The sequence below is a fragment of the Papaver somniferum genome, chromosome 8 (assembly GCF_003573695.1).
Source record: "Papaver somniferum cultivar HN1 chromosome 8, ASM357369v1, whole genome shotgun sequence".
NCBI classification, from domain to species: domain Eukaryota; kingdom Viridiplantae; phylum Streptophyta; class Magnoliopsida; order Ranunculales; family Papaveraceae; genus Papaver; species Papaver somniferum.
This window is the reverse complement of record NC_039365.1, coordinates 119,287,663-119,302,314: the sequence shown is the minus strand read 5'-3', so window position 1 is coordinate 119,302,314 and position 14,652 is coordinate 119,287,663. Positions and strand designations below refer to the sequence as shown.

The 14,652-nt window shown below is 38.0% G+C and overlaps 1 protein-coding gene across 1 annotated transcript; it reads left to right on the top strand.

Annotated features, from left to right (window-relative positions):
• The first annotated feature begins 9,359 nt into the window (after positions 1-9,359).
• LOC113303629 (chromatin-remodeling ATPase INO80-like) lies at positions 9,360-11,995 on the top strand. Its single transcript, XM_026552676.1, has 4 exons — positions 9,360-9,565; positions 10,255-10,606; positions 10,710-11,575; positions 11,670-11,995. The coding sequence occupies exons 1-4, from the start codon at positions 9,452-9,454 to the stop codon at positions 11,742-11,744; spliced, it is 1,407 nt and encodes a 468-aa protein (XP_026408461.1). The 5' UTR covers positions 9,360-9,451; the 3' UTR covers positions 11,745-11,995.
• The last annotated feature ends 2,657 nt before the right edge of the window (positions 11,996-14,652 follow it).

Here is a 14,652-nt window from a genome sequence, read left to right as displayed (position 1 = left end):
TTGTTATAATATTTTGTTTTTTGTACTTTTATGTTGCGGTCCGCGAGTTATAACCCCAAAGGTGTCACTATCCATCCACAAAAACCTCATCAAATCAAAAGTAACACAAAACCCCCAAAAAACAAAAGTAACACAAAACCCCCAAATAATTTGATGAAACCAATTTTGGTTTCATCATAAAATTTGATGAAACCAATTTTCAAATTTGGGGTTTTTGTATCAATTTTTAAACATTTAGGGTTTTCGTGTCAATTTTGTTTAAGATGGAATTTTAATGGATCCCAACATTTGAATGGGGGTTTTTGTACCACAAGTTTGGTCACCTTGGGTTTTTATGACTAGTTCCATCTACGTTGTATGTATCTGATGTACTTGACATGGCTTCCGGTTCATATTAACGAGTCAGTTAAAAATAAATAAAAATAAAAGTCTTCCCTAACAAAATAAAAAGAAATTCACGTAGGTCAGTTAAAGAGATGACGCATACAACCATGTAAGCCCTGTTTGTTGAAAAGTTATTATTTGGTTTTTCTATTAGCAATAATTTCATTCCTAATTCAAGTCCTCTCCAGTAAAACCCTTATCAACAATTCTACTTCACGTTCCAGGATCATTACTGAATTTTAATATAAATCAGTAAATAATTTCCAAACCCTTTCTCAGAAATCATTATTCTATCTAGTCCTCTTCCATCCCATTTCTTTACGTAACTGCTAATAACCTTATCCTATAACTTCCCATAACCGGTCCATTATCGGTTCTTCCTGAACTTTTCTATATAAGCCATATTTGGTTTTTCTATCAGTTATTCATTTCCTACAACTCATAAAACATATCATCTAATCAATAAAACTTTGAATCACATCTGCAGATGATCTCCTACATAATTTTGCCAACCTTCTGGCTCAAGAAAAATCATCCTCTACAATTAACATTGCAACTTCATTTCCTAGTTCAAAATTAAACCATAATATGTGTCTAGTACTCAAAGTCATTACTAATAAATCCCTTCAAATCACTACTGTAAGAGAGATCCTTCAAAAATTCTGGAAAACCAATCATGCTTTCTATGTCTCTGTCTTTACAGATGACACATACCCAATTAAGTTTGAATCTCGTGTTGATAATGATATGATAATGGATGGAATTCCATGGATTATTAAAGACGATCTTTATGCCTTGGAGAGGTGTATTTTGGGTAAACTTCCTAGTGATTATAAATTTGAATCAGTAGAACTTGGTTTACATATTCATGGCTTACCGGTGGAAAACTTGAGTGCTATGTTCGTTCATGAATTTGTTTCTCAGATTGGTGAAACACGCCCAATTCCTGTCTTTGAAGCGACTACATGGGGGAAGTTTGCAAGAACAAAAACTCATATCAATCTCAATCGTCGACTCCCATAGGCTATTGCATTCCCGTTGCCAAATAACCCAAAGGATGAAGTTACTATCAAATATGAAAGGTTGCCGAAATTTTGTATCTTTTGTGGTTTTATTGGTCATCTAATGCATAACTGCCATAAGGTAAATGATTACAAGGACTACATTTTCCTAAACCATCTGTTGATGATGGATTTTAGTTTAGGGCTAAAATTGTAAAACCAAAAATAATATGTTGACATCCTGCAAAGGATAAAGCCATTTGATAAGCGATGAGCGCAGAAAACCTCTCGATTTATTTATTTGAAGCAATTCGATAAATATAAAAAATTCACCTAGAATGGTGCATGTAGCAACAATATCAAATATTCTGTGAATTTATATCATTATCAATTAATCAATGATTTTCCTAGTATTTCCTATGTTGTTCCTCACCGAACTCTCATTAGCATGACATGACGACTGAGTGTTCACTCTCAGCAGAGTAGCATGAATCTCCAAGTGCCAATTTCGACACATGCATGAAATACCCGTACATGCTATACCATTCTCTAACAAAGAGAATCTCGTATCGGCGTGCTTATATTCGCCCGGTCGAGCATGTTTAATTTCCTAAGGGAAATATGGACTGTCCGTATCAGTCTCAGAAACGATCACGGCCACGCAATTTGACCGCGTCATTTAACTAGCCTAGACGAAGCCTAACAGGAGCAGGAAATCACCGTGATGTTCACCGGCGGGCCTGCCTATGCCCTAGACGGTCGAACACCACGCTATACTCCAAATGCCTGTAAAACGCCGGCCCCAAAGAGGGATGGATGCGTTGCTTTGGGGGAGTCTCAAACTAGCAAGACCACTCAAAGCAGTCTTAAAATCATCATGATCGTCCAACTTCACCAGCCTGGTCGAACGGATTAGATCATCCCACGATTGATCAATGAAGCGCTACTGCACACATTAGCGGGCCCACGCATCACCCACCTGATCGGTTTTCTCACGACCTAGCCCTAGAGAAATAAACGCTTGCTCGAAGTATGGCTGACGTGATACTTAAAGGGTCGCGGAAATCCCACTAGCGTCTTAAATCGATCACGACCATCCAACTTCGCCAGAATGTTTGGATGGCTTAGATCACGCCTAGGACCATCGGGAAGGAACACATAAGTTCACCGTCGGCCCAACATGGGCCCTGCACGGTCGGTCTCCCCAAAGGAGGAGCATAGCTTGCCAAAATGTTTGGCCAAAGTTGCGCACGCGTGACTGGTCCAAAACCCTAGTTAGGGTTTGTGGCATTACATATATGTTGCAGTTTGATCATGACCATCTATCTTCGCCAGCTTGGATGGAGGGTATAGATATAGACCAAGGAGGTCCGTAGAGCATCAACATGATCACCGTGGGCTCACCTGCGCATGTAACCGGTCATCCAAGGTGGACCATGGCCAGGTGCCTCGAAACACGCGCCCAAAGATGGCGTGCCGTTTTCTCATAAAATCCTTTGCGGCAAAGGATTTCTGTCGCAAATCGATCACGACCACTCACCTTTGCCAGAGAAATTGAGTGGCCTAGATCACATCTCCGCGAGACAGAGTGACATGGACCTGTACACCGGTAAGCCATCTACACGCTTTCCCGGTCGGTCCCACCAAAAACTTTCTTCATGCTTGATTTCGGTCAAGATAAAGAGTGGTTCTTGCGCACCTCTTTAAAACCCTAAAATCCATCAACGGTCGCAAACATGTGCCACAGATCTCGTCCGTCCAACTTTGCCAACTTGGTCGGACAGCCTAGGCTAAGAGTTAAACAGCCAATGAGGCACCTCGATGATCACCATCTGCCACTCTTCCACAGGGAGTGATCTACCAGGAGATAGCTCGCCCATGCGGTCTCCAAACGATCACTCGAAGATAGTTTGGCATGATGCTATTTTAAGACGCTTAATCCGCGACTTATTCGGTTAAGCTTTAAAACAGCGATGCTTCATACATATTGATTGTTTTCAATGCATTACATGCATCGAGCATACACGATATTTCATGAATATCAATTTCTTAAAATAACTTAGTTATTTAACCTAATAGTATCACGTGCTAAATCTTGCGGCGGGTCCCACGACTCGACCCACTCATTCGAGACATCAAACATGTCACAAACTGGGGGATACTTACTGGGGTATTGGTCTGGCGATTTACAGCGTGCAACACGCCCATTTACAAGAACGTGTCAGGAGGCATGGACGGTTAAGATGATGAGAGAAGTGGGCTAAGACGTGATCGTGCAATCCACTACTCCATCACTCAACTTCCTCCACTTCCTACGAGATGAGGGTTTGCGCTCAATGACTTGTATAAATAGGTCATTCGCCTATTTCCAAACAACACAAAAAACACAGAAAAACCAAGTGTTGTCATCCGTATCTAGAAAACATCCAGAGCTGATTGCTTACATTATTGCAAGCCAGTTCATCATTCTGATACAAGTCATAATCAACCAACACCTTCACAATCTCAACACCTTCTTCGCTTCCCTCCCTAAGATCAACCCCATATCCTTCACTTTGTGACCGAAGCAAGTCTAGAACGACCATTTCTTGGTTTAGGCCAGAATTATATAGATTGATCTATCGAATCAGAAAGCATTCCCGTGCAATGCATTTGTTTAGGGTTTAGATTCATTTCTCATTCACACACACCCAAAATTACCAAAACCAGCAGAAATAGTTTTCACCCACAAACACCATCCAGGATATCTTCACCGAAAAGCAATGGAAATGATTAAACCAGTCTACCATCCCTCAATTAATGTTTCTGCAAGGTCTCAAGTTAAGGAAGTTCCTGAATTTAAAGATATTTACATTGTGGGTGAAACTCCGGTCTTGGAAACAAGGGAAAGTGCCTTTTGCACATCAACTCATAATAGATCCACTCCAAGTGCTTCAATGGGAAAAACATATTCCACTACTGGTAGTAGATATGAAAGATCTGACATGAATATTGGGTTTCAGAACCAATATCGTGTTAGATCTGAAGTTGTTGATCCAAACAAAATCAATAATGCTAGTGTTTCTGGACTTGCTTCTGGTTCAAGGAGGGTATCTTCTTGCGTGGATGAATTTCAGGTTGAAGAAAACCGTATGAATATGATACGATCTAGAGGAAAGCAGATTGTGCAGGACACTTACGACAACAGTATGGCAGTAGTCTGGAATAGGAACGTCCCAAATGCTCTTAGACTTGGGGAACATGACTAGATTATCATTGAAATCCCTCTCTCTCTTAACCCTATTGTGACCTATGCAAAGAACCATACATCAATGGGAATGAAGAAAGTTGTTACTAAACCTCGGTCTAAATCAAATCATATGCAAAATGGGTAGAAGATCCAGGCTAGATCTCAGGGACAATCATCTGGTATTCATATTGAAGAAAATAGTGGTGGACAAAGTGCTAAAAGAGGACAAGATGAAGAATATATCATCAGAAACTCACCACAGCCAAAGATACAAAGGAAAGCTTCTTCTAAAAGTTCAACTGCAAATGGTAAGGCGGCAAACCCTCAAATGTCGCATGATAAATGTTGATATTCTCCTGGAATTGTTGGGGTTTGGGGAATAACCCAACAATTCGCACCCTACACTCATTCCTCAGAGGTACGGATCCATCAATTGTTTTCCTTTCTGAAACCAAGTTTTCTGAACAAATTTCTTCACAAAAAATTCAGCAATTTGGATATGATTACCATTGTGTAGTTCCATCAATAGGAAGAAGTGGAGGCCTCTGGCTTCTTTGGAAAGATGGAATAGAGATTGAAATTATCTCTCAGTCTCCGAATTTGATTCATGCGAAGATAAGTAATGATGGGCAGAGAAACTCTTGGCATTTATTCTGTATTTATGGGCCCCCTATTTCAAATCAAAGAGCTCCTTTATGGTCCAATCTCACAAACTATGTTCGTAATTTTAATGGTTGTAAATGTTTCATTGGAGATTGTAATGCGATTGTCTCAGGCCAAGAAAATTTTGGTGATTTACTAGTGTTGGAGTCTAACATCTCGGCTTTTAACGACTTCATTCATCAAAATCATCTTCTGGACTTAGGCTTTTCAGGTCCTGCATACACTTGGACTAATGGAAGAGGGATTCAAGACCTTATCAGACATCGACTTGACAGAGTTTTGTCTAACCCTGAATGGTGTATTGCTTTTCATAGTGCGGCAGTTCTCCATCTTCCCAGAATTTCTAGCGATCACGCCCCAATCCTACTAAACACTTCAAGATCAATTGCTAGAGCTCCTCCAAAATACAAATTTGAAGCTTACTGGATTTATATCCAGAATTTCTACAAAAGGTAAGTGATTGTTGGAGTGACGATGCAGAAGAAGATGTCCTTTCTAAACACAGGAAACTTGGTGTCTTTCTCTCAGAGTGGATTCGGAAAAGGATTGGTTGTGTTAAACACAAGATCACGATCTTAAAAGCTAAGCTTCCGAGAATCCAATCTAAAAAACCAACCGCTTCAATAATGTACCAGGAAAAGAGAATAACGGCAGAATTGAATGATTATCTTATTACGGAAGCAACCTACTGGGATCAACGAATGAAACATGCCTGGGCAAAAGACGGTGATAGAAAATACAAGACATTTCCATTTATCTGTGCAACATAGAAGGAGAAAGAATAACATCAGTCATTTACGAAGAGATGACAACTCCTGGACGTCATATCATGGTAAAATATCAAGTACTCTAGTCAATCACTTTCAAACATTATTTCAACAAGATCCCTCTGTAAGTCATCATGCTTTCTCGCTTCAGAGTCTAAGTGCTTCTTTACAAATTGACAATGTTGAAATATCTAGAATTCCCACCCAAGAAGAAATATGGTCAGTATTGGTCAAGATGGGTTCTTATACTGATCCGGGTCATGATGGTTACTCTCCTGTATTCTATAAAAAGTGTTGGTTAATTGTTTGTAATGATGTTGTAAAATTTATTAAAAGTATCTTGCAATATGGCATGTTCCATGAATTATTAAATCACACAAACATTACTCTTGTCCCGAAGATAAAAAACCCAGAGTGTGCTGCTAACTTTCGGCCGATAGGATTATGTAATGTTTTGTATAAAGTTGCGGCTAAAATCCTAACAAATAGAATTAAGCCATACTTGGATTCTTTCATTAGTTGGTCGCATAATGCTTTTGTTCCAGGAAGGAAAATTCTAGATAATATAATTGTGGCTAAGGAACTCCTACATTCAATGAACAATTCTTATGCTGTGAACGGCCATTTTGCCTTGAAGGTGGACATGGCAAAAGCATATGACGGGGTGAACTGGTTCTTCTTGGTGGATATGCTTCACTTAACGGGTATACAAGGTATGGCTCACTCTTTAATCATGAATTATGTGACGTCTGCAACCTTCTCTATCAATATTAATGGATCCCCTCAAGGTTTTTTTTAAAAGTGAGAGAGGAATAAGGAAGGGGTTGTCCTCTATCGCCATCTTTATTCATCATCTGCTCTCAGGGTCTATCAATTCTGATGCATAAATATGAAACTCAAGGTCTTTACCAAGGTTATAAATTAAACAGCCCTGCTCCCACAATTAGTCACTTGAAGTTTGCATATGACCTATTTTTCTTTGGTGAACACTCAAGAGTGAATGTTCTTAATCTGAAGAAATTATTGGAAGAATATGCGGTGATTTCTAGTCAGCAAATAAATTACACAAAGTCGGATATTCATTTCAGTAGAGGAGTGTCTGATATTAGGAAACAGTCTACTATACAAGATTTGGGTGTACGGGAAATATCAGAAGAAGACAAGTACTTGGGCATATACCCCCTGAAATCAGACTACATAATTTCAAGTTTCAGGTTTCTATTAGATATGTTTGCTTCTAAACAGTCAGGTTGGAGACAACATTTTATCAACTTGGCAGGAAGGAATATTCTTTGCAAGTCTTCTTTGTCATCTATCCCGGTTTATGCGATGGGAATTTGTCTTCTTCCAAAGGGGGTTACAAATAACATTGATAAGATCCAAAGATGCTTCTGGTGGGGTCATTCTCCGGAGGAAAGAAAGATGCACTTCATTAACTGGCAGAAAACGGGTCTTCTGAAAGATTCAGGTGGTTTGGGACTTCGTAATGCTGAACTAATGAATATATCTCATATTTGTAAGTTGGTTTGGAGATTCCTTGAAGAGGAGGATTCCATGTAGGTACAACTTTTATCATCAAAATATTTAAGGGATTCTTCTTTTTAGACTGCTACCCAGCCAAATAAATGCTCGTCATTTTGGGATAGCATGTTGGAAGTAAGGCATATTATGGAAAATAAGGTGTTATGGCAGATATCTAGAGGTACAAAAGTTAAATTTTTTGAAGACCCTTGGTTACCTGATCACATGGAGCATCTGTTAAGAAGAAATACATAATCTTCTATTGATGTTAATTAATATGGTTTCAGATCTAATTGATCATGAAAGTAATTCCTGGAAAATTGATGTCTTGGAGGAATTATTTTCTCCGGAGATTGTGCAGAAGATTACTGCCATTGTTCCGAATGCTGATGAAGATGATATATTAACCTGGTCTTGCACTACATCAGATAAGTTTTCTGCGAAGTCCTGTTATCACCTTTTAGCCAATGATATTCCCATATATTCTGCCATTAGACAGTTTCCCTGGAAGAAATTTTGGCCTTTCAAGGAAATACTACCAAAGATCCATATATTTTATATGGAAAGTGTTACATGGTGGCATAGCTGTTAAACAGAACACAAACATGTTTTCGCAGCATGATGATGGTATGTGTACCTTCTGTAATCAAAAGGAAGAATCAGTGTTTCACTTGTTATTTGAATGTCATTTTTCCATTATGACATTTAGACAAGCATCTCTAGATTTTAATCTTTCAGGTTTTAGTGAAAACCCGTTGAATATAATTGAAGCCTGGATAGAGGAAAATATGGTGTACAATTTTGTTCATAGGGTTTGTATTCTCTGGAATATACGGAAACTTAGAAACGATATGGTGTTTTCTGGACATAATTTCTCTATGGATGCGATTTTACGAAAAGCTGCGTTGGATTTCAACCTCTGCATTCACCAGCGTGAATCAGTTTCAACTGTTTTACCTCAGTGTGCAACTACTATGGGTTGGTCTCCTCCCGATGAGCCTTTTATCAAAATTAATGTGGATGCGTCGTTTGTTCCAAATAATGGAGCTGCTGGAGCTATTGCACGAAATAGTGAAGGTCGGTTCTCAGGGTGTGAATCCTCTACCTATGATGCGACTTCTTCTCTGCTGGCAGAGGCTATTGCGTGTAAATTAGGTATTTCCTTGGCAAACAGTCTATCTCTGCAACATGTTATCGTTGAAGGGGATGCAAAGAATGTGGTGACTGCTATCTTGGGTGATTCAAGGGACATTCCATGGAGTATCCGTTCTGTGATATTAGATATCCATAGTGAGGCTAGTTCCTTTGCAAACATTAAGTTTATGCATGTGCCAAAACCAGTTAATCAGATGGCACATAATTTATGTCAATTTGCTATGCATGAAAATGTAACTCATAGGTGGAATGCTTCTTCTCCACCGGATTGTATCTCTTCGAACCTCAATTTCACTGAGTTAAATGAATAAAGTTTCGGGCTTCTTAAGCCCGTCTTCTCTTCAAAAAGAAGTTAAAAGAGAGTATCATTTCCAACTCGTTTCACAACCCTAACTGCAAAACCCCGTTTCATACGGTAAGTCCTTTGCCTTGGTACAAACAGAAATCTTGACCCTTGAACATCTTAAGATTCCCGATGGTTCAGATGACTCATCAGATCTGAAATAGAAAAAGAAAAGAATCTCACATTCAAAATTCAAAATATTTGTCCACGCTGCACTTCAACGGTCAATTTTTTTTCTTCCGTCTCTCTATATTACATCTCATTCTTCAAACCCTAATATTCAGCCTTCTCTCAAGTCTCAACTACTCTTGTCTTGAATCCTTCACTCAAGTCTCTTTTGTGTCCGTAAGAAAAAGAGAAGAAGAAAAAAACCCTAATCTATTGAGAAATGGATTTTCATACTTTAGCTAGAAGAGAACTTCAAGCTCTATGTAAGAAGAATAAGATCCCAGCTAACATGACTAATGTCGCCATGGCTGATGCCCTTTCTGCTCTAACTATGGTAACCATAACATAAACTCATTTTGATTTGATTGAAATTTGTTTTTGATTCCCGAGTCTGCTTTATCTCATAGATTTACCCTAAAATTTCAATTATACTCATTGTGTTTGCCTTAATTGGTTGGTATCGATTCATTCTCGATTATTTATTTTTAAGTTTAGTTTCCATTAGCTTGTCCTAATGGGTTTATAGATAGATTAAACATAAAGTTTGTCCTTGATTGGTTTACGAGAAATCTTACCCTAATTCTGAATCAGATTGACATTGGATTCAGATTTGGTTCATTTTAGATATTGGATACAGTCCTCTCATTTGTTTGATTTGAAATTTCTTGACCTAATACTTTACTTCATTGGAAGTCATTAATTTCTGGATTCATGTTTGGTTCGATTTCGTCGATCCCTGTTTCCTTTTGCATGGATAGTCCAGAAATCCAGTTAATTATTATTTTCTTTTTATTTACTGAATCAATAGAAATTTATATTTACTGGATTGCTAAAGTTAATGATTTAAATCTCCAGAGGGGATAGGGTTTAGGTTTTCTGTTGGGCTTCTCATTTGGTTTCTTCAAATCAATAAAAAACATTTCATATTTGCTTTTGTAACTTGTTTAATAACTAATGCTTTAATTTAAGGGTTTGTACATGTTCTATTTGTTTCCCCTAATCCGTGGTTTCTACTTTCATCAGGTTGATGGGGTTGAAGGTATTGGAAAGACAATGCCAGAGACTCCGCTCACCAGTAGGACTGCCAGAAAACCAATCAAAGCTCAATCTGATGTGGTCGAGCCCAAAACTTCTATGGGTTTTGCCAGACCTAGTCGTGAATCTATGAAGGAGGTTCCAATTGATGATCACGAATATAGTACAAGGCGATCGACAAGATTGCAGCAGAAATCTGAAATCAAAGTTTCTGAGTCTCTCCAGAAGGTAGGAGGAAGAAATGAAGGTATTAAGATGGAAATGTTGTCTAAAGAGGAATACGAGGAGGAAATGAAATCAATATCTAAAATTACTGATGATGTTCAACAGAAGAATGGGGGTATAACTACACTATTTCCTCTTTTTATCCTTCAATTTGTGCTTTTGTTTTGGATATTCAACTTTTGTTTTAAACCCTTATATAATACTGCTGTAATTTTCAGGAAATGTCAAGGCTGTGAAAGAAGAACCAGATGCTATTTCCGAAGATTCCTTTACTACATTGCTCGTAGGTGGGGATTCCACTTCTGAAGTTACTTCTGCTCCTAAGGTATCTGCCAACGAATTGAAGTTTACAGATGGGGACGAGCTGCCTGATGTATCTTTTCCACCGGTGAAAACCGAAAATTTGGTAGACGCAAATGTTGATGAAGGGAAGAGTTCGCACACAAGCGAAGTTGACCTCTATGATGTGAAGGTCACTGATAATTTTGATTTTGAAACTATGAAAGACTCAATGAAGGAAGTCATGAGTAATCTGGAAGCTGAAGGGTGCAACTTAGATACTCAGCAACAGGATCTCATAATGGAAAGTGAATATGTTGATGTAGCAGCTATCCTTGATACCGAGGTTAATTGGACGTCGGATGATGAAGCATCTGATGAGAATGAAGAGGAGTCAGATAATGAGGAATCAGATTCCGTTGAGGAGGACGACGATTCAGATGTTGAAGAGGAGATTTCAGATGCCGGTGAGGAGAATGAGGACGCTTCTGATGTTGACGAAGACATTGTGAACCAGACTCCTTCCGAAACAACTACTTTGGGGAATCAAGATCAAGGAACCCCCCTAAGATCATCTACTAAGAAGAAAGCAATTACAACTCCAAAAAGTTTTATTAAGGTATTGGACGACAACAAGGTTGGTCTAAGAAGTAATTCTAAGGTGGTATCTGAAGTAGCAACTGAAGAGAAAGAGAACAAAGGTGACAACACAGCCCAGAGGAAACTAAAAAGTACAAGTGTAAGGCAGTTGAAGAAGATGATCAAACAGCTTACCCTCGTAGACAATAAAAACACTAGTGTTAAGGTAAATGAGGAATATTAGCTTCTTATTAGGGTTCTGAAAGTGATACTTCAATAGTATGTTATAAGCTTACCGATCTTGGTCCTTTTACAATCAGGGGCAACAGGTGGAGAAGAGGCCTGTTCTGCAACAATTGAGCGGTAACTGTTCGGTGGAAGAGAAAGAAGAGTGACACATATCTTTTACCTTCTAAAATTTTGATGGGTGTGAAGAGAATGTGTGAAAATTTTGTTGTTGTTTTAGTCGATGGGGTTAATGAATTTGTTTACCCTCATTTTGAGCATTTTGTATCTTTTTTAGAGAGATCATGTGGTCTTTTGTAGGGATCAATGAATAATTGATTTTAGGTGTATTGTTGGAAGGTTTTGAACAATGAGTTTGCTGAGTCTTCTGCATTAATAAGAATAAAAATCTATTTTGACATATCTGGCTCCTTTAATGCTGCTGATTCTTTTTTTTCTGCATTATTGTACTATATGTTCTACAGTAGTTTCCAAGTTCAATGAGGGATTTCTCGAGCTTCCATTGGAACTTGAGGATTTGTGTAGGGATTTGATGGGCCTTGATGGGCAAGTCTGCTCCAGCGAAGTGAATGTTTGCAGAGTGCAAACGAAGGTGTTCAATGAGAACAACAGTAGTTACAGAGATTTTAGGAAATCCATGCACGCTCGACAACAAGAAGGACATGCTTCAACATTCATGTAAAGGCAGGTAAACTACTTAAAGTTGTACTTCTTGTTTATTTCAAATTCATGCGGCCTTATATTCAGTATTCTATCTACTTAAGAAACAATGGGCATACAGGATGATAACATTGATAAAAGAGATTGATTTGTGTCTCAGGATTATAAACACAAATGCGATTCAAAGTTTTGAAGAAGGAAGCTGTATAAATGCTAAAATCCTTCTCATTCATGGTTCCCTGCCACCTGAAATTGATGCAAGTCTGAGGTCATATCATTTTATTTGTTTGTCTCTAATGTTGTCAGGGATTTTCTGAGACAAAAGTCTCCTAGGTTCATGAATCTTTTCTTGCAATTTGCCTGGGCTTCCTTTTACTTGTATTCAGTCCACTAACTTCCCACCAAATTGTAGGTGAAATTATTGTTGCAACAAACTGTGTACATGCCTACTCCATGTTTACAGATCACAACCAAATGTGACAAAGAGGCATTGCTAGGATATTGAATCCAAACAACAGGTTAGGATTCAATAATAATCTCGTCGTCTTGAGTTTGTGTTGGAAAACGATTAATAAAAAAATAATTTTTTAAAGTTTTAATAAAAAATTATAATTTATTGTTTTATTTTGTGAATGAAACTTTTTAGTCCCACATCGTGGAGTTTCCAATTTTTAGTAGTTTTAAGAAACTATATAAACCTTTTAGTCCCACATCGGGGAGTTTTTCTTCTTAAGTTGTATTTGTCAATTATATAAAGAAATTCACTATTTTTGTAAAATCTATGGGAAAGAGGTTGCTCTATATTTTAGAGGGACCCCTAAGGGAAAATATTTTATAGCGGTTTTTAAGCGTTCGCGATTTTCCTTAACGGTTTTTTCGGAGTTGCCAAGCTCAAGTTGAGCATCTACTACATATGCTAGTAGTAGGTGTATTAGGGTGTTTTATCCTGGAGATATCCGTCCTGTGAGGGATATAGCATCACTCTTGAGTGTAGCCGGGCGCTAATGTTTTAAGGACAGCGTGTTGAACACGTGACTCACTCTATTTTCCAAAGTTTTGCCTTGTTGCTGTTGCGGAGATACGGGGAGCTTGTTCGTTTCGTCAAAGCAATCACTTCCATTATAAAGGAGCTAAGTATCAATAACTTTTGCTTATTTGATTTTTCTTTGTTTTTGATTATTGCACTCAACAGTTTGTAGGTTACTTGTCTGGCTATAGTTTATGACCCTCTGGATTAGAATATTGACTTGAAATCCTAGAGAAATGTCAATCTTCAATGATTCACCACAATGGTTCTAGAACAGTAGGTTTTAATAATTTTGAGAATGCTACTTAACTGTGTCGGGTACCATCTATCTCCCATCCTTCGGTGCACAATGTTTGTCGAGTAGAGATGTCATGGGTCATGCCAAACTTACAGTGAAAAAGTAGATGTGAGCAAACCAAAGTGAAGTGAATCATTTCCTTGGAACATTGTAATTCTTCATAACTGAAGTCCAATTTGAATTCTCTCGAATTTCTTGATAGACTTGAAGTTTTCTGTTTACAGTGCTGGAATTACTACTCCGTAAGATAGTTTGCAGGAAGAAGTCTTCAGATATGCCAAGAAAGATGCCGGTTTTGCTGATGTGTCTTCTTGACAGACCGCAAGAATCAATTTCAAGCAGCTGCAAAACGTCTTGTTCAAAAAATCAAAGAAACTAAGAAGCAGCTTTGACCAACAATGCTTCTTAAGTAGGCCATTAAAGTAAATCCATCTCCCTGGACTAAAATTTCCATGAATATTATCAGAAAATTTAATTTCAAGTACTCTTGAAAAATGACAATAAGTTTGATTTTTTTTTATTTTTTTTTGAAGCAATAAGTTTTATTACTAGTGTCATAGTGTTGTTACTGTTATCATCTACCTTAAATGGTGTTCCCAATGCACTTGTAATTTCAAACAGAGTCTTTTGCACCAATATTCAGAACTTACTTCATGTACGCGAGTCTAGACTTGAGCAAGTAATTATTGACATTGATAATCAGGGCTAAAGTCCAAAGTTTATCGTAGTAGATGGAGCAAACAAGGCCTCAAGACATGGTGTCTATTGTTCGAATCAAGGTAACTGCCTCAGCTAAGTTGAACCTAAAGAAACAGAAGCGTTTTCTTAATGACGATATGAACCATGGGATGTTTGAACCGAACAATTAGCATTTTTTTCTTGATATCCATAGGAGGTGACTTCTTATGCAGAGCAACAACAACAATCCATACACGAACGAGAGTTATTCTACCGACCGTAACAACAACAGTAGTAACAGGCGAATAAGTGTAAGAAAAAAAAAAGGAAAAAACAAGAAGTCTCTGTTTTCTTTCGGCCTAAAACCTAGTTACCAACCTAGCTTCTCGTACTT